This window comes from Typha latifolia, chromosome 4 (genome assembly GCF_019914945.1).
Source record: "Typha latifolia isolate L0001 chromosome 4, TyphaL0001v2, whole genome shotgun sequence".
In the NCBI taxonomy this organism is placed as follows: domain Eukaryota; kingdom Viridiplantae; phylum Streptophyta; class Magnoliopsida; order Poales; family Typhaceae; genus Typha; species Typha latifolia.
Window position 1 is genome coordinate 1,020,504 of NC_133089.1, and position 23,076 is coordinate 1,043,579.

At 38.7% G+C, this 23,076-nt stretch overlaps 6 protein-coding genes across 7 annotated transcripts; 4 read left to right on the forward strand and 2 right to left on the reverse strand.

Annotated features, from left to right (window-relative positions):
* The first annotated feature begins 645 nt into the window (after positions 1-645).
* LOC140787788 (uncharacterized) lies at positions 646-4,562 on the forward strand. 2 transcript variants are annotated; one of them, XM_073136890.1, is made up of 12 exons: positions 646-834; positions 925-987; positions 1,151-1,285; positions 1,540-1,642; positions 1,771-1,841; positions 1,914-2,018; positions 2,617-2,650; positions 2,965-3,065; positions 3,430-3,489; positions 3,560-3,757; positions 3,845-3,965; positions 4,322-4,562. In XM_073136890.1, the coding sequence occupies exons 1-11, from the start codon at positions 718-720 to the stop codon at positions 3,935-3,937; spliced, it is 1,080 nt and encodes a 359-aa protein (XP_072992991.1). In that variant the 5' UTR covers positions 646-717; the 3' UTR covers positions 3,938-3,965; positions 4,322-4,562. The 2 variants fall into 2 exon arrangements, with proteins under 2 accessions (XP_072992991.1, XP_072992990.1); XM_073136889.1 differs by having other exon boundaries at positions 651-834; positions 3,845-4,562.
* Positions 4,563-4,852: 290 nt separating this feature from the next.
* LOC140785742 (uncharacterized) lies at positions 4,853-7,541 on the reverse strand. The gene has a single exon (XM_073133717.1). It carries the CDS (start codon positions 7,135-7,137, stop codon positions 5,476-5,478), a length of 1,662 nt encoding a protein of 553 aa, XP_072989818.1. The 5' UTR covers positions 7,138-7,541; the 3' UTR covers positions 4,853-5,475.
* A 799-nt stretch (positions 7,542-8,340) lies between these two features.
* LOC140785743 (peroxisome biogenesis protein 3-1-like) lies at positions 8,341-10,720 on the forward strand. Its single transcript, XM_073133718.1, has 6 exons — positions 8,341-8,507; positions 8,624-8,823; positions 8,942-9,072; positions 9,485-9,612; positions 9,951-10,181; positions 10,434-10,720. The coding sequence occupies exons 1-6, from the start codon at positions 8,341-8,343 to the stop codon at positions 10,687-10,689; spliced, it is 1,113 nt and encodes a 370-aa protein (XP_072989819.1). The 3' UTR covers positions 10,690-10,720.
* A 539-nt stretch (positions 10,721-11,259) lies between these two features.
* Positions 11,260-16,330, forward strand: LOC140786176 (uncharacterized). The gene is made up of 13 exons (XM_073134417.1): positions 11,260-11,520; positions 12,204-12,313; positions 12,402-12,512; positions 12,596-12,653; positions 13,107-13,196; positions 13,639-13,733; positions 13,882-13,935; positions 14,083-14,220; positions 14,625-14,682; positions 14,783-14,897; positions 15,259-15,328; positions 15,520-15,591; positions 16,010-16,330. Exons 1-13 carry the CDS (start codon positions 11,343-11,345, stop codon positions 16,124-16,126), a joined length of 1,266 nt encoding a protein of 421 aa, XP_072990518.1. The 5' UTR covers positions 11,260-11,342; the 3' UTR covers positions 16,127-16,330.
* A 942-nt stretch (positions 16,331-17,272) lies between these two features.
* LOC140786175 (2-hydroxyacyl-CoA lyase) lies at positions 17,273-20,186 on the forward strand. Its single transcript, XM_073134416.1, has 2 exons — positions 17,273-19,022; positions 19,611-20,186. Exons 1-2 carry the CDS (start codon positions 17,592-17,594, stop codon positions 19,923-19,925), a joined length of 1,746 nt encoding a protein of 581 aa, XP_072990517.1. The 5' UTR covers positions 17,273-17,591; the 3' UTR covers positions 19,926-20,186.
* Positions 20,187-21,577: 1,391 nt separating this feature from the next.
* On the reverse strand, positions 21,578-23,017 carry LOC140786806 (oxygen-evolving enhancer protein 1, chloroplastic-like). Its single transcript, XM_073135475.1, has 2 exons — positions 22,651-23,017; positions 21,578-22,546 (listed from the first exon to the last, which is right to left on the reverse strand). Exons 1-2 carry the CDS (start codon positions 22,897-22,899, stop codon positions 21,788-21,790), a joined length of 1,008 nt encoding a protein of 335 aa, XP_072991576.1. The 5' UTR covers positions 22,900-23,017; the 3' UTR covers positions 21,578-21,787.
* Between the last annotated feature and the right edge of the window lie 59 nt (positions 23,018-23,076).

The window sequence follows — 23,076 nt, forward strand, 5'->3', positions numbered from 1 at the left end:
AAGGAAGCAGTGGATCCTTCCTCAACTAACACTAGTGAGAGTTGAACAAAAATAGAGCCCTAACTCTACTACATGTTGAAAGATTAGAGTGGTTGTCCCTTATGATAGCACCGAAAGTAAAACAACGAATAAGAGAAGGGGGAAAAAGCCACACATTCATTCAGGTGGACAAAATGCCCTTTCTCTCCTCTAGCAATAGAGAGGCTATGGAAGAGGAAAAGGGGAAGAGCATAAAGATGTCGTCTTAAGGAGTCCGAACGTGAGAAAAAAAAGGGGAAAATAAAAACTTACACTTTGCTAGGGTTTAGAAAAAAATTATCTTACAGACTCGAATTATAGCTTGTTTTCATTTTCACTCACTCATCTTTATTTTAGCACACAACTCCTAAACTTTAGAAAATCTCATCACTTGAACTTGAACTACGTTAATAGATATCAAGTAATAATTTTCTTTAAAATAAAAGTAAAATAGTCTCTAATAAAAACCTAACATTGGTCAAATACAATTTTACCAAAAGAAAAAAAGAATAACTAACAAAGAAAATATTTATGAGACTTTTTATAGTTAAGGAAACTAATTTGTCACTAAAAAATAAATGAGTAATTATTCTTTCTAATACTAGTTTTATAATTTCCTCTCTCCAAAAAATAAAGGACAATACTCGGATAAGAAAGTGCAACTAATCTATTCATCCGAGTCGATAACTCGCTCCGGCGATGCTCGCTTCGTCTTTGCAGCTTCGCCGCTTTCTCTGCTGCAGCAATGGCGCTTCCCCAGCTTTCCGTGCAGCCAAAGCCAAGAAGACCAACATCGTCTTCTTGGGCTCTCCTCAGGTCTCTCTCTCTCTCTCTCTCTCTCTCTCTCTCTCTCTCTTCAAAAGTCTCGATTTTGCCCACTTTCTATCTTGATCCGTGGAACTTTAGGTAGCCGCGAACGTTCTCGACAAGTTGCTGGATGCATCCAAAGCTCCGGATTCTATCTTTGAGGTACCGATTGGAATCGATGGATTCGATCTCTTCTGGATCTCAATGTGGTCCTGGCAATGTAGCATTTTGAATTTCACAATTATAGTTATTTGATTCGTGATTTAGTCGTATTTTTGGTAATTTGGTGGTTTATGGTGCGCGAGAGCTGAGTGATTTGGTTTAGGTTGCAGCTATTGTTACCCAACCACCTGCTGCAAGGGATAGAGGAAGAAAGGTGTTGCCTTCCGCGGTTGCACAACTTGCCCTTGAGAGAGGATTCCCTCAAGAATTTATATTTACTCCAAAACGAGCTGGAGAGGTACGGGTTATTTGGCTTGAATCCACATCTTTCTAGGTCTAAGAGATTAGATACCTATATTTTGTTTCTCTGAGAGTGTGCGACATATATGTGGATAAATTTTGCTCTTACTTAAAAGTATTTCGAGATTTCATTTTGAATGGTGCCTAACACAAGTAGAAGCCAATATAGACTACAAACTGAGTTCTCTATTTTTATCTATTAAAATATAATCATAATTTACACTAAGAGAACTTGATGTTGTGTTTATGCAGGCAACTTTTTTGTCTAATTTTAGGGCGCTAAATCCAGAAGTTTGTATCCTAGTAGCTTATGGGAATCTATTACCCAAAAAGTTCCTTGAAATTCCACAACATGGTAAGTGAGTTATATTTCTTAATAATTATAGAACAGAAGACTGCTGAAAACAGTTTTGTCTAGTTTATTCTTACTTCAGCAATTAGCAGTTGATTTAGTGCTCGGCTCAGAATATTAAGTTCAATTAGGTACTGTTAACATACACCCAAGTTTGCTACCCCAATATCGTGGTGCTGCTCCTGTACAAAGGGCGCTGCAGGTTCTTCTTTATCCTCATCGTTTATCAGTCATGTCCATTGTTATTTACTTCGGTCACTATTTGTTTGGTTAGGATGGTGTTACAGAAACAGGAGTGTCCCTCTTATATACTGTTCTTGAATTGGATGCTGGACCTATCATTGCTAACGCAAGAATGGAAGTGGATGATTGCATTAAGGTACATAAGATTCTATGATGGAGAATGGTAAACTTTGGCATTTGGATTTGCATCGGTATATGATTTAGTAGGATTTTCTTGAAACATCAAATTAAGTAGAATGACTTCAGACATCGTCGAACTAAAATGTTTTAAATTCTTGAATTGAGCTCCAGTTATGATTATTCTCATAGACCTAATGAATTGACCTACTAGCTTCCTGAGGTGTTGCTTTCTGATGGATTATTGTAGTACTTTTAGCTTATTATTGTTTTGGTATTCACTAATTTTTAAGAATGTTATTACACTATCTATGCACATGAGCATGCACTGGTAAGAAGTGGATATTTAGGAGAAGTTTTGGTGGACTAGAAGATCAAGGGTACATAATTGGAAATGTTGCATCATTAGATGTTTCTGCCTTACATTGAATAATCTGATAGCTTGTCTTTATATTGGTGGTATTTGCACTCTTTGAGAATAATTTGATTATCAATTGGAAAAGATGCTACTGCTACAATAGATAAAAATATAAAATGCATATTTTGTATTGTTAATTAATCCAATATCTAAATCTTTCGCAGAAATCTGATTATCTTGCTTTGTATCTTTTTTGTAGGCACCTGAATTGCTTGAAGTTTTATTTGATTTAGGTATGAATATTATCTCTTACCTTAATCATGCCAATATAATCTCTAGCGTTCTTGTTATCGTGATTTATATCTCATTTGACTATGTGTCAAATTAATGATCTATAAATTATCATTATGAAGTAAGGAAGTCCATACAACTAGTATAGGAATCATATCATTGTGTATATACCTCATATTTGGACCTGTCAGAATAAGTACAAAGATATGAATACCATGTCTGTTAAATAAAATTTTGCTGACGGCCCATGTTGAAACCTTTCCTTGCTTTAGCCAGTCGTTTTGTGTTTTGATAACTATAGTTATCCTGAACACAGGGTCTGACCTTTTGTTCCGTGAACTTCCATCTATTTGTGATGGATCGTCAAAACTGAAAGCACAACCACAGGATGGCTCTAAAGCTACTTTGGCAGAAAAGGTACAAATATATTTCATATGGAACTCTAAATTTCTTGTAAAATATTCTCATGCTATAGTTAGTTTTTCATTTTTTTTTTTGTTGTTTATAAAAAGTTCCATCTTCCCTATAACTGTTTTAAAATTGTAGGAATTATATTAGAAAAGCATAGATTCAATAATTTTGATATCCTGCAGAACATAATAATATAATAATCTTCTGATGGACAGATTTCATTTTGGAGTTATTTTTTTTTAGTTAGCTGAATCTTAAGTGGTTATCAATGAGTCTCTTTCATTATCTAAACCTGAGCACCTTGCAGTTTCAGTAATTGGGTAAATCCATCTATTGACCTATCACTTTGTAACCATGTTTCACCTTGCAGATAACATCGGAAGAATCTTGGCTGTCATTTGACCTAGAAGCTAAAGTAATACATAACAAGGTAGGTCTCTAGCCTGTTGGCCTCCTTGAAGTGAAACATGGAGAAGTGATTATGAACCAACCTTCTTTAGGTGCGGGCCTTTGCAGGTTGGCCAGGAACCCGAGCAAGAGTTCAAGTGATTGATAAACTTGGCCAGGATGCAGTGCTAGATATTAAGATAATTAGCACAAGAGTCTGTCTGGCATGTGACAAGGAGGGTGATGAAAATGAGATACTGTTTTCTGGGAGTGGATTGCTGATTCCATGTGCTGGCCAGTCTTGGCTTGAGGTGCTCAACATATTAACATATGGTAACTGCATAACTTTTCGTCTCTATTGTTATTCTCATTGTTTCCTTTGCTGTCACCTCTGTTAGGTACTGGAGCTCCAGCTTCCAGGGAAGAAGGTAATGACTGGTCGTGATTTTTGGAATGGGTTACGTGGTCAGAAGCTGAAAAAGTTGGCATAACAACCGTTCTTAACTTAAAATTTTACTGGTACATGCAAACTTATACTCATCCAATCAGTAATCACCCACAGCTTATCTTCTCATGGTTAGTTGAGGATTATCTACAAAACGTCGCATAGTTTTCTTGGGGGAATTTCTTGGGCTCTTTGATTTCAATGGAAATAGTTTCTTTCATAATTATATGAACCTCATCAGCAAAAGCAGTAGCAGTTGGCTGTTGTCCGGTAACCAAGACTGAGAATCCTGCATCAGCAAAGAACCGTATAGATTTTGTTGTCTTTCCTTTTGCCATTTTGCTTGGTCATACTTATAAATATCTTCTCTTTCATGCTTGCTAAGATTTTAACAACTACTATGTTTTTTTTTAATTTATTCACGTATCAGTTGGTTAAGCTTTCGGGATCAGTAGCTTCAGCTCACCAAGATGATCACCAGCATTTGAGGTCCTCCAAGAAATGGATCTCTCTTGCATGCATTTGAGCTCTATTCATGCCTAAGAGGCTCGCATGTATTGCTTATTGGATTGTAACCCGAATCTCAAGTAGTCGAATCTTCTTTTATATTTCTCGATTTTGATTAGTGTTCCTTGACATTCTCTTTAAGAAAAAATATGTGTTCCTGTGCATATGCTTTTTAAATTACTATCTCTATATCTCATTGCCTTCACTTATGATATGTTTGATTGATAAGAAGATAGAAAGAGCAGTAAAAATTTCTAATGTATAATCATGGCTAAGTAGGATTCAATAAAAATTAAAAGAAGTGTTTAGTAAAATTAAATAATTGTGATAATTAATGACAGTTGGTATTTCTTCTAAGACAGAAAGTGGATCGAGTCAATAATAAACAAATATATAATTTTAAGAAAGTCAAAACATTCTTCTTCTTCTTCTTTTCAATTAAAAAATTATAAAATAATAGAATCTCAGAAATTTATTTTCTATCTCTACTTTTTGTTAACCAATATACTTTGGAAGTACAAAAAAGATTAACACAGGAAGTGAGGGTCCTAACATCAGGAAACGTACGGCTCCAACGATTATACTTGATACATAACGATCAGAAAGCTACACTCAAAAAAGCTTTATCCTGACTAATTATCGAATCCTTTCACTGCAACAAGCCAACAAGCTATTCAAGAGGGGGCCAAATGTCTCAGACAGCAAGAAGATGAGGCACAAATAAATGAACTATCACCAGAAGAAATTGCAACGAATTTGACTAATGGAGACCCAACCAATTGAAAAAAGAGGTAAATGAAATTTAAAGCAGCTGCACTTTCTGCTCCTTCCATCGATTTGGTCGAGGAAGCGATAATTTTCCGTCGATGGAGGAAACAACAATTTTCAGCATATTTATATATCTTTTCTTTTCTCTGATTCATTCCATTCCTGATACTTCTGTTCTTTCTAGTGAATTCCATCCATATCTAGTGTCAACAGAGGTCTTCTTGGAGGGGCATAAGATCCATAAGGACATTGGGGATATGTAGGATATATGCAGCATGGAGAGCTCCTCAAACTTGCTACTCTTTGTCATTAACCACTTAATGGTGTCTTCCTTAACCTATCCAACTTTAAACTCATATTGACAGCCAAATCTTTCCTACCTGAATCAAGTAGAGCATCTTTTAAGTTACTAAACAATTGGCCTGGTGGCCTAATACCCATATCCAGCATCTCCTGGAAATATCTGCAAGCATCATCCAACCTATTTTCATGGCACAATCCATTGATCAGTGATGAGAACATATGCATACAAGGAAGAATGCTCTTCTCCTTCATCTGCTTCCATACTTTCAAAGCCATGTCAACTCTCTCAACATTGCAGAACAAAGTAACCATCATAGTATACGTACTGAGCTGGGGTTCACAACCAGCCTCTAGTCCCATTCGCTGAAAAACACGATAAGCATCTTCAGTTTTGCCTGCTTTAATTAGATGATGAAGAATTATGTCAAAGGTACGAGAATTAGGGCCAACGCCACATTTCTTCATCTCATCCACCACTTGAAAAGCATCCTCAAACCTCAAGACCCAACAATAAGAGCCCACAACTGCATTATAAGTTGGGATCTCGGGGGTGAATCCACTAGCTTTAGATAACTCGAAATACTTCAGAGCTTCATCCAATCGCTTCTCCGAACCCAACCCATTTATAAGAGTACAATAGATGTGGGGGCTTGGTCTGGAATTATATGACTCCATCTCATGGAAGATTTTTATTGCCTCATCACACCTTCTGCACTTACATAAAGCATTTATGAGTATCCCATAGGTGACTACATCTGGTTCAAAGCCCTCATCTATCATCTCCTGATACACGGCCTTAAGCCTTGCTAAGTCCCTCTGGTGTCCCCAACCTTCCAAAAGTATAGTATACGTCTTCAAATCAGGTGTAAACCTGTTCTTCCTCTTCATGTCATTGAAAATCTCCTGTGCCCTCTTAACATGCTTGGATTTGCTGATGGTATCGATCAACCAGTTATAATCTGACAATTCTGGTCTAAGCCCAAAACTTTCCATCTTATCAAAAGTTTCAATAGCTTCTTTGATCTTCCTAGCTCTTGCATACCTCCGAGTGATCAATCCAAAGGTCTCTTTTGTCAATAAACCCCTCTGCCTCATAGGCTCGACCAAGCTCCAGATTAACCTAAATTGTTTGATCTTGCCAAGAGCTTCAATTAGATTGTGAAAGCTCTCGGTCGTGTACGTGAAGCCTTTCTGCCTCTCTGCCCAACGAAAGAAGGTGAGTGCCAGCATTCCTGCATTACTTAGCTTCTTAAGAACTTCCGCTACAAGGGCAGGAGACACCACTATTCCTGCTTCGTCAAGCGAAGATGTAACATTTGAATTGGGTTGGCTGGAGAGTATCCAGCAGATCTTTTCAGCCTCTTCATTGAACAGTCTGCTATCCGGAGTTTGAGTTTCCTCGTCGAGCTTGTCAGGAAGTACAATAAATTGGCTTTCTACAATACTGTGGAGAGAATTAGTAGAACAGACATGAAGCCTAGGAACATGAAACTTAATTTGCTGTCCAATATCTTGCTGCATTTTCTCGCCAGACAATATATAACTTCTTTGCGGAATTCCATCAAACAAATGCCGAACATGATTGAAACCGCATATATTGTTTTCTAAGGAAAAAATTGCACATCTTGTTAACCTCACTAATTGCTTAGATTGGCAACGAAACCCCATATTTCTAATCCAGGATTTAAATGCCCAAACGCAGCTCTTCTGCAAACCGCACAACTTATCAATCTCAGCAAACAAACAGTAGGAAGACAAGAGCCCAAATTCCAAGCTTTGCCAAAGATGCAGCCCTTTTTATCAATTCAAGATGGGGATTCCAATAAAGTGAGAAGAACCCAGTTCGATTCAGGCAAAGCAGAGCCAATATTAGAGCTCAAAGACGAAAATTTCACAGTTGGGTACCTCAGTTCAAGCCATTAGTAGCACAGACTCGGCAACTTCGTCAACTCTGCTAGAGTGCTAGTGCTTCCACGGGTGCTCCAAACCCTACAACTCCTCGCTCGCAATATTTTTATACAGCAATTTGTACATAACACCCTACATTTAAGCGATTTTTTACAAACTACATGCGTAACACCAACACGTATATTATTTATTCTCTTGGCAACTAATTTTATAATTAGTTCGATTACTTTTATCTTGCTGAGGTTGCAGGAACGGTTCGTGTTTTCTTTTTTATTTCATTCAAGACGACGTCCATTAAAAATTTAAACAAACCCATTTAGGTTCTGGTCCAATATATGGACCAAGATTGATTACAGGATCCAATTCGGTGGGCCCCATGAGTTATTGGAAACCCACTTTCTCACCCATAGCTCCTCGTGCCTCCCACTCTTAATAATAAATTAACTAATTATTAGGAAAAAAAACAATTTTGCATATATACCCATCTAAAGTTACAATTTGTGTTTATCTCCTAGCTCTAGCTTTTACTTTTCTTTTTGTCTACTCTTCCGAATTAGTCTCTCTCTATATATAATTCAATTCAATGTATGCACAAAAAAAGAAAACCAAAGAGAGAGAAGAGGAAAAATAATAATAATAATAATAATAATAATAATAAACTCCACTTCCACTTCCATCTCACCACCTTGGTTCCCGAAAGAGTCTCTCTTTCCCTATGTGCTTGTCTTCGTCTACAACATCCAATCTCTTCTCTTCTTCTCCTTTTCTTCTTCTCCAAATCCCTGCAACACCGCCATCTTCCTCTTTCGCCTTTCTTTCGACTTATGCATGTTGGACATCAAGAATTATTCGTTGCTCTCTCGGCTCATCGAGATGAAACCCATGTTCACGTAAGCTTCTCTTCAAGATCTACTTATTTGCCCCAGTTAAAGCTCTTCGAGTATTGATTAGGTGTTGAACTATATGTCACGAAGCAGGGGTTTCTGGAACAAGCATAGGAAGAGGATCTTGATTGCTTTAGGCGTTCTTGGAAGTGGGTATTTTATTTACAAGTTCTATGATGCTCGTAAGAGGAGGGTGTTATCACAATTTGAGCAGCAGTTACAAGTTGAGGAGCTTATTAGAACCCAGTATGAGTTCACTATTCAATCCCTGTTTCTCTGTAATTCTTTATTATTATTATTATTATTTTTAACCTTTTTCTCGTCAAGAAGTTTATGTAGCAATCCATCTGGTTTGCTGATAGATTGCAGACCCACTTTGAGAACATACAAAGAATTTCCGATACGACGACGCTGCCATATGCGATGCACTATCTCTGCGCGAGGTTATCGGCAGAGCTGGACCTTTCACATTTGACAGAGAAGCTAATGCAAGGGAAGAGTCACTCCAGAGATCTAATGGCGAAGGAGAAGCTTGAACTATGGGAAAAGCTTAAAATTCTTAGTATGTTATATATATCGATGTATTATTATTCTTTACATGCTATGACAGGCTTAAAGTTCTGATTTTGATTTGTGGTGTTTCTTTTTTCATATATATATATATCCCCTTGCTTGTTTAGGCTTCACAAGAACAGCTTCTTCCTTGTGGACAATGACAATGCTTAGCTTATATGTTAGAGTTCAGGTCAACATCTTAGGGAGGCATCTTTATCTAGAGATGGCAAGTGGTGCAGAAGTCTCAAACTCACAGGTAAATAATGTGCTTTGATTGTTTTAGATGTCATTTACTTGTAACATGCTTTCCCTGATTACCATATAGCTGAACTAAATCTTAATCAGTAAGTCTCTTATTAATTTTTTGGTAGCAATCTTTGCTATATGTCGTCTTTGATGTTTATTCTAACAGCCAGCATAAATTTCATTAATTTCTTTTTGTTAAAAGCTGCATAACATTAATTGTCTCATAGTAGGTTATTAGTCAATATATAGATAAAGGATAACTCATATATCGCTTTTAAATATTTATTACCAACAAGACGACATTATACTCTATTTTGATGGCCTGAAATGAGTAACACTGAATTCTTTTTGGCGAAACATAATTCGTCTTGCTTTAGTTCTTTATTTTGGGTTGTTGAAGTTGCTCTTACTGATTACTGTAGGGTGAATCTGACTCACTCAACAAGCATGGTCAGCAAGATTTTCTAGCAACTGCTGATTTCCTCTCCACCTATAGACTCGGTGCGTTGATCAAAAACATGCAGAGTGCGACGAAGGAAGTTCTGAAAGAGTAAGGATAAATTTCTGCAACTTTGCATATATCATTGCCTCCATAGACCCTGAATTTTGCAGGATCTTAGTGTACTTGGACACACTTTTCATTGTTTTTTTTATTCTTTTTTTTTTTCAGTTCAGGCAATTGTAGATCGATTACTTATGAAACACTAGCTCATAACAATCTCCCATATATATCACCACAAGCAGACCTTTATATTAGTTATGTTTTGCTGAAAAGCACCATTTGATTAATTGTTCAGCTTTGAACAGAAGAATTCTTAGGTTCACATTTTGAATAAATGTTATGCCTTGCTGCATTGGTGACATATGTGATTTAAACATCATGTACAGAAAGCAGCTCAAAGACCCTTTCAGCATGAGCCAATTGCACGAAACAATCATGCAGATATTGGAGCGGTTCATGAGTATCGGTGAACCGAACTATTGGATAAGCTACCTGATACCTGAAAATGCAACTGCATATAGACAGCTAGTAGTCCTGTCTACCGATGATTCATCGGTTCTCATGGATGTAAGCAAACTCGATCAATTAATGTCAGAGACACGTGCAGTGCTGTTAAGGTATGGATATATACATACTGTTCTTCTGATATCTTCATGTTAAACTCTGAAAATTTACAGGTGCTAGATTATGTTACAAGATAATTTTGAGTAGGTAATCAACTAAATCGAGATTCATGTAATATATAAAACTCACATACTCTTTTTAGATTCTTCAAGTTCCAGATGTACAATTTGCAGGCTATGAATTGAACAAACTCAAGCTGTTATTCTTCTCTTACTTCATAATACTTTCTTAAAACTTTTGTGCAGCCCTGACTTTAAGAACATTGCTCTGATATCATTGGAGAAGGTAGTGGACATGCTGATAGAAAACATCAGTGCACTTGGAGGGCCAATTCCTCCTTCAGGAATCCCTCTGGCGAAGCTCTTGCCTCGAGTTGCGCAGCTGAGTCTGCCGCTGCTCGAGGAACCAAGCAGCAACAAATTCGTTCCGATAATTCGCAATTTGCCTGAGGTTGAACTCTTCTACACTTTTCTTTATGCAAACATACCTCTTGCATCATAAGAATTAAAGGAGAGAAAGGAAAAGATGATGATGAATGGTTTCAGCTTGATGGTTTTCAAATTTTGATAGAACACTGGCTCGACATGCAGTAAGATGGTTGTTAAATTCCCAGTGATCTATGTTTTGTTACACGATGTATATTTTGTATGCTTTTGACTGAAGAGGTGTGAATAAGGCTGTGTATTTTGGAGTAAACTTGTTGCAGAATTATTTGCACATTCAAATTAGCACTTCCCTCCATTTTCATTGTAGATTATTTTTAAGATTTCACTTCTTTCTTCCCTTATTATTTGTTGATTTCTATCGTCTAAAATTTTAACAGATCATTGAATTATAAGACAAACCAATTATTATAGATACATCACTAACAGAGATAAAATCTTATGGTCGCTAATCTATTGATTCTAGTTGTCTATAAAATTTTGCCATGGTTACGTCATTTATAATCATTCAAGGTAAATTTTTTAAAATAGCCTTAATTAAGACAAGAATAATGCCAGCTAAGATACGGGTCGGATGGGACCAAGACGCTCCATTAAAAGTTGGGTTTGGATCCGGTCGTCTGATTTCAGCGGGTGTGAATTGCTAATATACTATGCCAGTTATTAGTTATTATCATCTCCATCTTTTACTCTCTCTGCTCGCCGGGAGAGATGAACGGCGGTGGTGAGGCATCGGAAGAGAGAGGAGTATTCGCGAGGGCGACGGAAGCGGCCGATGAGCTCTACCGCTTCCGTGATACCTTCTTCCCCAAAGACCCTGCCGAGAAGACCGCCAAGCTCAAAACCCTAGCCGACTCCGCCCTCGCCCTCCTCGATTCCCTCCCTCCCGGTATCTTTCGCCTTCTATGTCCTACTTTTCTTTCTTCTCTAACGAGATCCGGCTCTTCACCGCTACTCCATTGTCGCGATCTTCTTCTATTCTTTCTCGGTTCCGCTACAGTGCAAATGCTTAATCTTGTGCTAAGTTACCATGAATATTTTGTTCTAAGGTTTGTACATAAACGATCTCCAGAGCTAAGGATCTTGGAGTTGTAGTCAGAGGTTTCTATGTCGATGTATCGTATGTAGCTAAGACAAGAAACTGATTGATACGGCAATATGGGGATGCGTAGACTGTTCGATCTACTTAAACTTGAGCATATTTAAACACATATTATTCGGCAAATGCGGTTTCAAGATATGCATGTAGTTCCATGGACACCGTCGTTACTATTTTCACTCATAGATACCATGAGAACCGAGAGGTCCTTAATCATCTTGTCCAGACATGAAGGAAACGTGTAGCAACAAAGATATTAGATCATCGAGCTCATGCTACTTGCACTTTTTGTTGGCTATCTGGATTTCTTAAGTAATGATTCTGGCATTGGATAGTTGGATATTTCCGGTAGCTTTCTCTAACATTCTTGTATACGATAAATGTTGTCTGAGTTGGCATTCTGTTATTACTAATTCATGAAGACATGCTCATTTTTTGAAGAGTTCATTATTTTTCCTTTATATTCTGCATAGAGAAAAGGAAGTCACCAATGCAGCGTGCTGTTTATGAATATCTAAGGGGGAAAATACTGGATGTCTTTCCTGATTATCATAAGGAAGCAGAAGATCATTTATCAAAAGCTGTATGTGATAGTGAAACATAAATGTTGATTGTAGTATATCTATAAGGTCTTGGCTGTTCTTGAAGTTGTTTTGTTTTGTTTATTTCAGGTAAAGCTTAGTCCATCACTTGTAGATGCCTGGTTATGCTTAGGTAATTGCATTTGGAAAAAGGGTGATCTGCCCTCAGCAAAGAATTGCTTTTCATTAGCATTGAGCAAGGTAGATTTTGTAGCAAGATGAATAATCATTTTATTTTGTAAACTGTATTTCAATCATGAGGCATGGACATTTGTATATCGCAGGGACCGAACAAGAAAATACTTTGTCAATTGTCAATGCTTGAAAGGAGTGTGGCTCATGGTAAGGAGACACTTATGCATCCTCCAATTTTTCAAGTGAATTGATTGATCTATTGTTTCAATTCACTTTGCATTATATTGCAAATCATCTTTGTTGCTTGTGGATCTTTGGGTGGGAAATCTCTGGTTTCATTCTTAAGTTGATTATGCATGGTGGCTGGTTATATGACCAAGCTTAACAACATATTCTCTCCTTCGTCCAATCAATTTGAGGGGCACTTTATGGTGCCATTTTGTATTCATCTTTGGATCTCATTATCTTTTTCATGTCTTTATCTCTTTGATCGAATCCCATAGGTTCATTTTTTTTTCCGTATCTTGCATTTTCATTCTTATTTTGCAGATTTTGATTTTGGCGGAAATGTGTACGTCAAAATGTAGGAAATGAAATATAACTTTTGTATTTTCATTATTAGAGGAATCCTTATGCTATCTCTTATGGAAATTTTTGTAGGCACAGAGAATCAAGCCTTCTTAGTTGAAGAAAGCATTAAACATGCAAAAGAAGCTGTCATGTTAGATATCAAAGATGGAAATTCATGGTGTAAGATTCTTTTATCATCTACTTCAAGTGATGGATATGATGCCATTGTTTTACGTCTACATGTTTAGATGGTTGATGCTTTACACACAAACCATCACTGAACTCATTATATGTCATTTGAGCTTTAGTTTAACTGGTCTTTGAGTTAGTTAGGCGTCTGATAGAATTGATTGAAGTGATGATTAGTGTTGGAGTTTGGCTTATCTTCCATTATACTGTAGCATTGATGCTTATTGTCTTTACGAAAGTAACATATGCAAATACATTCTTTTTCTGGTGTTTCTTCTGTTCTTGTTCTGTTTGATGCCATTTGTTTGAAAATTAGAAGCCCAGCTGTTTGATGCGAATCTTGAATTTTCTGAAAAAGGTAACGGATTAAGAAAAGCGTTCTAACAGCAGTTACACTGCCCCTGAATGGAACTTCAATGTTACTTTTGCACAGACAATCTTGGAAATGCATGTCTCACAAGTTTCTTCGTGACTGGATCCTGGGATCACGCAAAGCTTCAGCAGTCAGTGAAAGCATATCAAAATGCTGTAAGAGCAGACTTCATCTCATGTTTATCATTTTGTTTTCTTCTGCAGATTGTTGGAATGGATCAATCTTGCAAAAAGTTTCTCTTGGTAAAAATTAAAGATGAACAACTTTAGTTAGGTTTTAGTACTGAATTGGTTCTATGTTCAGGAGAAAGATGAAATGACGAAAGCAAATCCAGATCTTTATTTCAACTGTGCTACTGTAAGTGTGCAAAGCATCTAATTGGTACTCGTTGACTTCCTTTTTTTTTCGTGTAAATTTCTTCTTTAGTTGAGCATTTTGATTTGACAATCACTTCAGTTGCCTCTGACAATGTAAATAATGTTTTTCTTTTTCCCTTTTCTTCAGGCCAACAAGTATCTAGAAAATTATGAGAGGGCTCTTCATGGATTTGAAGCTGCAGCTCTAAAAGATCCTGGGCTGGATGCAGATCAGGAAGTTCAAAAGATCATCAGTCTTCTGGATAAGCTAGAAAATTTGATGAAGGTAACATACTAACATATACTTTTAATGAAACGTCATTCTTGCTATGAGAACGAAGTTTAAATTCATAAAGTATAAGTTTAATTTCAAGCCGTAACTCATAAAAGTACTTTTATTTCCGCTGCAACTTCCATATTGTATGTTGGAACTTCTGAACAAGGAATTAAAACATTTATTGTAGGAACAGGTTCCGGTGAATGATTTTTCTGTTGTTTGTTTTATTAAAATTCTTCAATTTTTCTGTTGTTTACTTTATGTAAAGAAGGTGATCTATCTCCTTCAGTTAGATATATTGTTTTGAGAATACATTGGCTTTTAAGTTGAAATTTTCCAAAAGAGTGAAGGAATGTTTGCAAGCATGTCTCTTGTTCCTAGTGTTGTATCTCTATATGACACATTTATTGCAGGGGCAGGTTCGGGCTAAACGATTAGCATCAGTCCTGTCAACCTTAGGTGAAGTCAACTGTAAGTTTTTCTTGGCACATCTGACCATGTAAAGCTGTACTCCTCATGAATTTGTTTTAGGACTTCTGTAATTGATCATGTTTGCTGCTTTTCTTGTTAGTAAAATCATCACACAAGAAAGCTACTGTGAGTGTCCTTTCAGAAGGGCTGAACAAGGCAGTAGCAGTTTTGGCAAAAGTGCTTCTCTTCATAAAACATGATAATATAGCTCCAATGTGAGTCTCTCCATTCTTGTAGAGAATATTGTGAATAATTCTGAATGCCATATATCAGTAAGATTATTGTGATAGACCAAGAGACCTCATACTAAATTATTAATGTTTGACCTTCATATAAGTGTCTATGAACCTTATTTTAAAACAGCGACAACTTGTTTTCACTTAATTGATTTTAATAGCTTATATTTAGATGGGCTAAATAAAGTGAAATAGAGAGAAGGAAAGCATCATTCTTATAGCTTTTGACCATGCCAAGAAGTTTTTTATTTCATCTCTTGCTTCAAGTCATCTAGAGCATATTTATGAATAAACTGTGTACTTCAGTCAGAGGTAGTTTATGATTCATATCATTCTTCAGGTACTACTTAGTATGTGATATGGAACAGACTAATTTCATTCTTTCGGTGTATGGACTACACAGTGAAGCAGTAAGCATCGCACGACATTTCTTTTGTCATTTTGTAACTTTGCTCATGTAACTGCATTTTTCTTTTCTCAATTTTTGGGAAATTTAAAAGTTATTTCTTCTTATTAGTAGCTCTGCAACTAGTTAGCTTCTTTTTTCCATAGTAGGTTGTAATATAATTAGCCTAAGACCTCTGGTCAATTTGTCATATAGATTAAGGAAGGTGATCGTGTAACGTTGCTGGAACCATATCATCGACTGGTAGATTTTTCATGGAAAGACAAGGTACATCTTTATACTTTTATTAATTAATAGCCTTCTCTTTTTATTGTGTTATTCCTAAATGCACATGGAGAATAACTTCATTAATTTGATGAAATATGATAAAAGAATAAAAAAAATTGCACAACCATATAAGTTTGACCCAATTTATCAGGTTCAAATGATGTGAAGGACTGAATTTTGGGTTTGGGTCAGAATTGATCATAGTTTTACATTATGGCTATTGTATATGAATTTTGATCCCAGCTGAATGCAACCAATTTCCACCACTAGATTTTATACGGACTTGCTATTTTGAAGCAGAACCAGCTTTCTGTTAGAAACTTAGAATCAGTCAACCTAATTTTCTTAAGGGAATATGAGTGCGTCTTCATTATTGCTCTTTCTCTGCTCCTTTTGATTTGGTTTTTCTATGAAGCAGCACTATCAATTCAAATCAATACGTGTGGATTTTATGGAACAAATTCTTGTTAATGAAAAAGCACCAGCTCCTCATCACACAGTAAGGGCTTCAATTCGTGCACAGCATAAGCCATGAAATTTCTCTGCTACCGGATCTTAAATCCCGGCTGTAAGTTAATATTTACTGTTTACTCTTAACATGATTATGGTGTTATATATGTGAGCTGTAAGTTAATGTTTGCTCTTTCCTATCAACGTGATATGGTGTTATATATGTGAGCCTGCAACTTTTATCTTGTAATTGAGCATGAGGTTAACAAGTTTTGATCCTTATAGCCAATTCCTGTAAATCAGATTATATGCACGTTAATTTATGACGTTGCAAATTAACTTGGAGGTCAGGAAAACAAAAAAAAAATTCAACGGAGTTGATACGCGGCAGGACCGGGCTGCAGGGAATTTTTGTAATTGTTGGAACTCTTGTTTTAATTGCTGCGGATGATTTTGTAGCAAACCACACTGCTGCCAAGTATATGTACTGCTCCAGGGATTTTGGTACTGTTCCCTGAACTGCTGCATTGTACATCATTTGGCAGCCAGTCAACGGCTGCTATGTAGGTCTGCAGGAAATTCCAGCATTTAGGGGGTGCAGAAAGAAAAAGACCATTGCTCCCATTTAATAATGCTGGTGATCCACCTGTCACGATTGTAGTATTTTGGGAGTATAATTTCGGTCTATAGTAACTAACCAGTAAGTGAGCCATACCTCTTGAGTTGAGTTTACTAAATTGTAGTAACGGTGCTGGGTTCGGGTCAGGAACGATCTAAGTGGTAACTGGTTAGTATTTATAGGTGGCAAAATCAATCATAAATCAATTTATTAAATGCGACCTAACATAATGATCACCTGACCCTTCTCAATTCGAACTAGCCCATACTTGAGCTAATTTGACTTGAACATGGTTGACCTGATCTTGAACTCGATTTGGTATTGTGAGATAATCAGGTCCAACTCAAGCATTATGTCTGAGAATTATAAATACGTGTCACCATGCTATACTACGGCAAAATCCAGTTCCTGCATCTCTGGGTAGTCATACACCAACCCAACACACACCTAAATATGCATTTGCCATCTCGCCAGGCAACATTCGGCCAGGGCAGTACCGTTGACTAAAGTTAAAAGACATAAAAACCCTCCAAATTTTTCGTTGCGTTTCCTTCCAGTATTCGCTACAACGAGTAAGGGGTATAATTTGACAGTTGTGATTACACCTGGTTTAAATCTGGGAAGTTTTTTATATTCGATTTCGGATTCAATCACAATCATCGAATGGCGTCCCCAGATAGATCCCGCACCGAATCCACCTTGATCCTCTGAGAGGTAGCAGGCTAGCAGCACACTTGTCACTTAATGTGGATGGATTAGTAATTCTGTCGACTTTTTACCATTTTACTAAGACTATGAGAATTGAGAAGACGTCATGGAACCTCTCGTTCCACAAGGGTGAGGTGGTGTTGCGATTAGGCGCAACCACAGTTTAAAGCTCTCGAAAGGGCTCTCGGAAGGACTTTCTTCTCTGCCTCTCTAATTCTCAATAATGGCAAATGAAGGTGATGTCAAAACCGCCCTGGAAACTCGATCTACTTCCGATGCTCTCGTTGACGGCAGCGCTCTCGTCGCCCGGGCCCTCGCTGCCGCTGATGTTCGTCACATGTTCGGCGTGGTTGGCATCCCCGTCACCGCCGTCGCCACCCGAGCCGTCGCCGCCGGAGTCCGATTCATCGCCTTCCACAATGAGCAATCCGCTGGATACGCTGCTTCCTCCTACGGTTACCTCACCGGTCATCCCGGTGTCTTCCTCACAGTATCCGGCCCCGGATGCGTCCACGGCCTCGCCGGTCTCTCCAACGCTGCCATCAACGCCTGGCCGGCAGTCATGATCTCCGGATCCTGCGACCAGAGCGACTTCGGCAGGGGCGACTTCCAGGAGCTCGATCAGATTGCTGCCGTTAAACCCTTTGTCAAGGTCGCCGTTAAGGCCACGCGGATCTCCGACATCCCTCGCCTCGTCCGCGAGGTTCTTGCCGCGGCTGTTTCGGGTCGGCCCGGCGGTTGCTATCTTGACCTCCCTTCCGACGTGCTCCACCAGACAATCCCCGAATCGGAGGCTGCTAGGATTTTAGCCGAGGCCGAAAACCCTAGATTTGAAGAAATTGTGGTTTCAGAATCCGTGGAGATCGAAAAGGCGGTATCTTTATTAAGACACGCAGAGAGGCCCTTAATTGTGTTTGGTAAAGGTGCTGCCTTTGCTAGGGCAGAGGATGCCCTCAAGAAATTGATCGATATCACTGGAATACCTTTCCTTCCTACCCCGATGGGAAAGGGTTTGCTGCCCGACACCCATGAGCTTGCGGCCACCGCCGCAAGGTCGCTGGCAATTGGTCAGTGCGATGTCGCCCTTGTTGTCGGTGCACGGCTCAACTGGTTGCTCCACTTCGGTGAGCCGCCAAGATGGTCTAAAGATGTGAAATTCATACTTGTGGATGTATGCAAGGAGGAAATTGAGCTCCGGAAGCCCCACATTGGTTTGGTGGGTGATGCAAAACAAGTTCTCAATCTGATCAATAGAGAGATCAAGGACAGGCCATTTTGTTTGGGGAGGTCACATTCATGGGTGGAGGCCATTTCAAAGAAGGCAAAGGAGAATGTGGCTAAGATGGAACTGCAATTGCGAAAAGATGTGGTGCCATTCAATTTCTTCACCCCAATGAGGATTATTAGAGATGCAATTCTTGCTGAGGGGAGTCCCGCACCGATACTTGTGTCTGAAGGGGCGAACACAATGGATGTCGGAAGGGCAGTGTTGGTGCAGAATGAACCAAGGACAAGGTTGGATGCGGGGACATGGGGAACAATGGGGGTCGGTTTAGGTTACTGCATTGCAGCTGCAGTGGCGTCGTCACCTGGTCGATTGGTGGTGGCCGTGGAAGGGGATTCTGGATTTGGGTTCAGTGCAATGGAGGTTGAGGTATGGCCAATGCTTTTTGTGGCTAATATTAATATTCTTGAATACTTGTGCTAATATGTCTCACTCAAAAAATATCTGTTTTGTTATTTAGAGTACCTTGAAATAAGAAACTCCCAGTCAGGTATTTTCTGTTCGTGCATCACTGTGTATGTGGTGTATGTGTACATTGTTTTAGATATTTCTTATTCCATCATGCACATTGTTTTGATCATTTTAATCTGACTTCCCAAGTTTGACATGTTAGCTGGTCTGTTCATGCAATAGTATGCATGCGTTGTTACTCATTCCTGTCAGTCTCAGACTCTCATCAGTTCCTTTGTGGTGGCTAATATTACTATATTTTTGCGTATATTTCTCACTGAAAAAGATTAGAGTACCTTAAAATTATAATAATTCCCTAATTGAAGATTCTGCTCTTTGCTTTAGTTCTACTGATTTTTCAGTAATGGGATTATTTTTCAAGCATAAGATTGCAAAACACCATAGTGGTATGTATATATATATATATCCTAGCTAAATCCTAGCTAAGATATATTGTTCAATTATCTTGAAATGACCTCATCAGATGTGCTTTTTTCATATCTGCAGACTCTAGTGAGATACCAGCTTCCAGTTGTGGTCATCGTCTTTAATAATGGTGGAGTTTATGGTGGTGATAGGAGAAATCCTGATGAAATAACTGGACCATACAAAGATGACCCTGCTCCAACTTCTTTTGTTCCAAATGCAGCTTACCATACTCTTATTGAAGCTTTCGGAGGAAAAGGTTATATTGTTGGGACCCCTCAAGAGCTCAAATCTGCTCTTTCTGAATCATTTTCTGCACGAAAGCCAGCTGTAATCAATGTGATCATAGATCCATATGCTGGTGCAGAGAGCGGGAGAATGCAGCACAAAAACTGAGGTACTCTATATACATCCGACATGAAGTTGTGCTTAAATAAAATAAAAATGAACTATTATACAGCGTTGCTATATCAACCTAATGGGTCTTTTTTATCTCATCTGGCCTTCTGAAAAGCCACAACAGAGACTACTATTGCATGACCGTTTGTAATTAGATCATATGTTGTGCAACTATCCAAAAACTAGGATTTTATATATATTGTTGATTTTGTTATGTTTCTATTAAACTCAATAGAATATATTGCTTAGTTTGGCTAACTTTTGGATATGCTATTGAGCATGAATGTCAGTATGGTTTTTACTCTGGTTTTTTTCTCAGTAAAGGATGCGTATTTGCTGTGTTCATAGCCAAACAATTGCTTACGCCTTTCTATAGAGATACAGGTTTGCTGATTCCAAACAAATGCTTTCGTGCTTCTAGACTGTATAACAATTTCCTTGACTTCTTACACCCAAAATACCATGCTGTATGATATTAATCCTATTTCAAGACTAGTGAATCGTTCCATGAGAGATATCCATGTAGGAAAGTTAACCCAGGAGGCATTCTTGGATCATTTTCTTGCATAGAGAAGATATACTATAAATCCTAACCCCAAAAAGCATGTGTGGCCAACAAGTGACAAGATTTTGACAGCGTTGGAATGTAATATTTTTGACAGAGGACAAAACAATAAACATGCACACAAATTATCTGATGTTATCGGATTGAACCAAATCTTCAATGCAGCTTCTGTACATGCCAATCAGATCCCTGACATCAAATTAAGGCTATGAAAATAATCACCCTGACTAAATAAGGGTTATCGGCTCGATCGAATAAATTCAATTAGACTCAAAATAATTATAATATATATATTTTTATACTATATTATAATTTTATTATATTATAAAATTTATTTAAATGAATTGTTATGTAAAGAGAAATATTCATTTGCTGAGATACTAGATTGAGATTTTTTATTCATTTTAATATTTAAATTCGTATTCATATATAAATAGTTATGGGGACATGAGTATGAGTCAAAAAATAATATTTAAATTAATATTCACGTATCATTTAGTTTAAAATATTATAAAAATAATGATTACAGAAGACTTTTTAAATATAAATCTCTGATTTATTTTGTATATATGTCACTAATATCATAAACAAGGTTATAGATATCTAATCCGTATTTATAATTGTACTTAGCAAATATAGTGATTAAAATAACTATTTATATTCAGATATGTATTCGAAGAGAAATTGGGGAAAGAAATATGATTTTATTACCATCCAATTCGTATCTGCCCCGTTTTCACCCCTACTAAGTAGACATGATTCCGGTCCAGTTATCCAGGTTGGGTTTGGACTTTGGAGGCATCATCGAATTGGATATTGATAATATATGTGCATCCACTGATAGTGAACATACTTAACGGTGAATACTAGGTCATCTCTATGATTAGAGCGGATGCAATTTATGTCGTGCCAAGCCTGTCGACAAATCAGAACCTGGTTTAATCCGTATATATAACCCTGGTGGCTGTGTTCGTGTTGTGTATAGACGGATGTGTCTAAATCGAAAGCGATTATTCCAAGCATTTCCAGTTGCTGGCTTGTGGAATTGAATCACTCAAATTCCACTAGACAAACAGTTATCATATTCTTTAGGAACTTTTTTTTTTTTTTCAATAGGAAAAAGTTACACTTGAAGAACTCGATACAGTACTCACAGTCATCAGGTAAACGATCATTACAATATATACCCAATTATTCCAGAAAACCGAGAAAAAAAGAAAGAAAGAAAGAAAGAAAGAAAGAGTGAATTAAAGAGAGAGGGAGATAGTAGACGGCTTTGATCTGCATGAATTAATTAAGACTCAAGCTGTGCATACCAAACCCCCTGGATCTTCACATCCTTGGGCACCTTCGCCCCCAAGTCGGTGTCCGACGGCTGCACGCTCTCGAACACTCCGATAACCTCCCCGGAATCCGCCTTGCTCTTCGTCACGCTCAGCGTGATCGTCCCCGTGGACGATGCCGCGTTCTTTATGTTCTCCTTCGTCAGGTCCTCCTCGTCTCCCCTCCCCCCGGCCGGCAACGCCACCGCGTTGTCGTACCCGGTTGACCCGCCCCGCCCCTTGGGGTCCAGGAACGACGACCCACGGTAGCTCGGCACTAAGAACTGCCCGCTGAAGCTCTCCGGCTTGCCGGACGCCACGAGCTGCTTTACAGTGAATAGGAACGGCACGCGCTCCCCGCCCGGGAGCTGCACGGTGACGGCGGCGTAGTCGATCCCGTCCTTCTCCTCGAACTTGATGGTGCCGTCGGAGGACACCTCGAGGGGGCCCTCGATCTCGTCTAACGTGTAGGTGAGCCGGGTCATGAGCTTGGTCTTCTGGAACTCCGGGGCCGAGTTCTTTCCGACGCCCTCCGCCTTCACGGTGAAGGAAGTCGGCTCGAGGCAGAGCTTCTTCATGTTGTACTTTCCGGCCTTGAAGACGAAGGAGTCAACGCCGCCGTCGACGGTCGGACATTGGTTCGCCGTGCCGGTGCCCTTCACCTCCATGTAAGTCTTGCTCTGGATCTCGTCGTAGGTCAATCTCTTCGGCACTCCCTCCGCGTTAGCTCCCTGCGTCATTCTCACGATTTCCGATCATTTCAATCCATAGTTAATACTATGGGTGACATTATGACCAACAAAATTGTTCAATTAATAATCGATGCAAAATTTACCGAGACAACAAGGGCAGAGGTAGCGAGGGCGAAGCCGGTGAGCTTGGCGGCATCGGCGCACCGCTGTGCCAGCTCCCGGAGGTCCGACTGGATCGAGCAGCTGAGCCGAGCACCGGCGGCCGGCTCGAATCCAAATGCCTTACAGAGGTGCGACGAAGACCGCAGTGGCTGCACGGCTGCCGTCCGGCCGGCTGAGCCGACCTTAGTCGGCTGCATTAACGTAGCCGCAGCTTGGAGAGAGCTAGCCATATCCTTATCCTATACTTCCTCTATTACACTCAGTCTCACTATCTCTCTCTCTCTCTCTCTCTCTCCGACTCTGGGATAACTTATCCCTGATCTTATTCTGTGATTCCTACCTTATGAGGTCTTTTTGTTAAGGGGAGTGTGGTGGTATGTGTGGGTGGTGGATAAGAGGATTGGGTA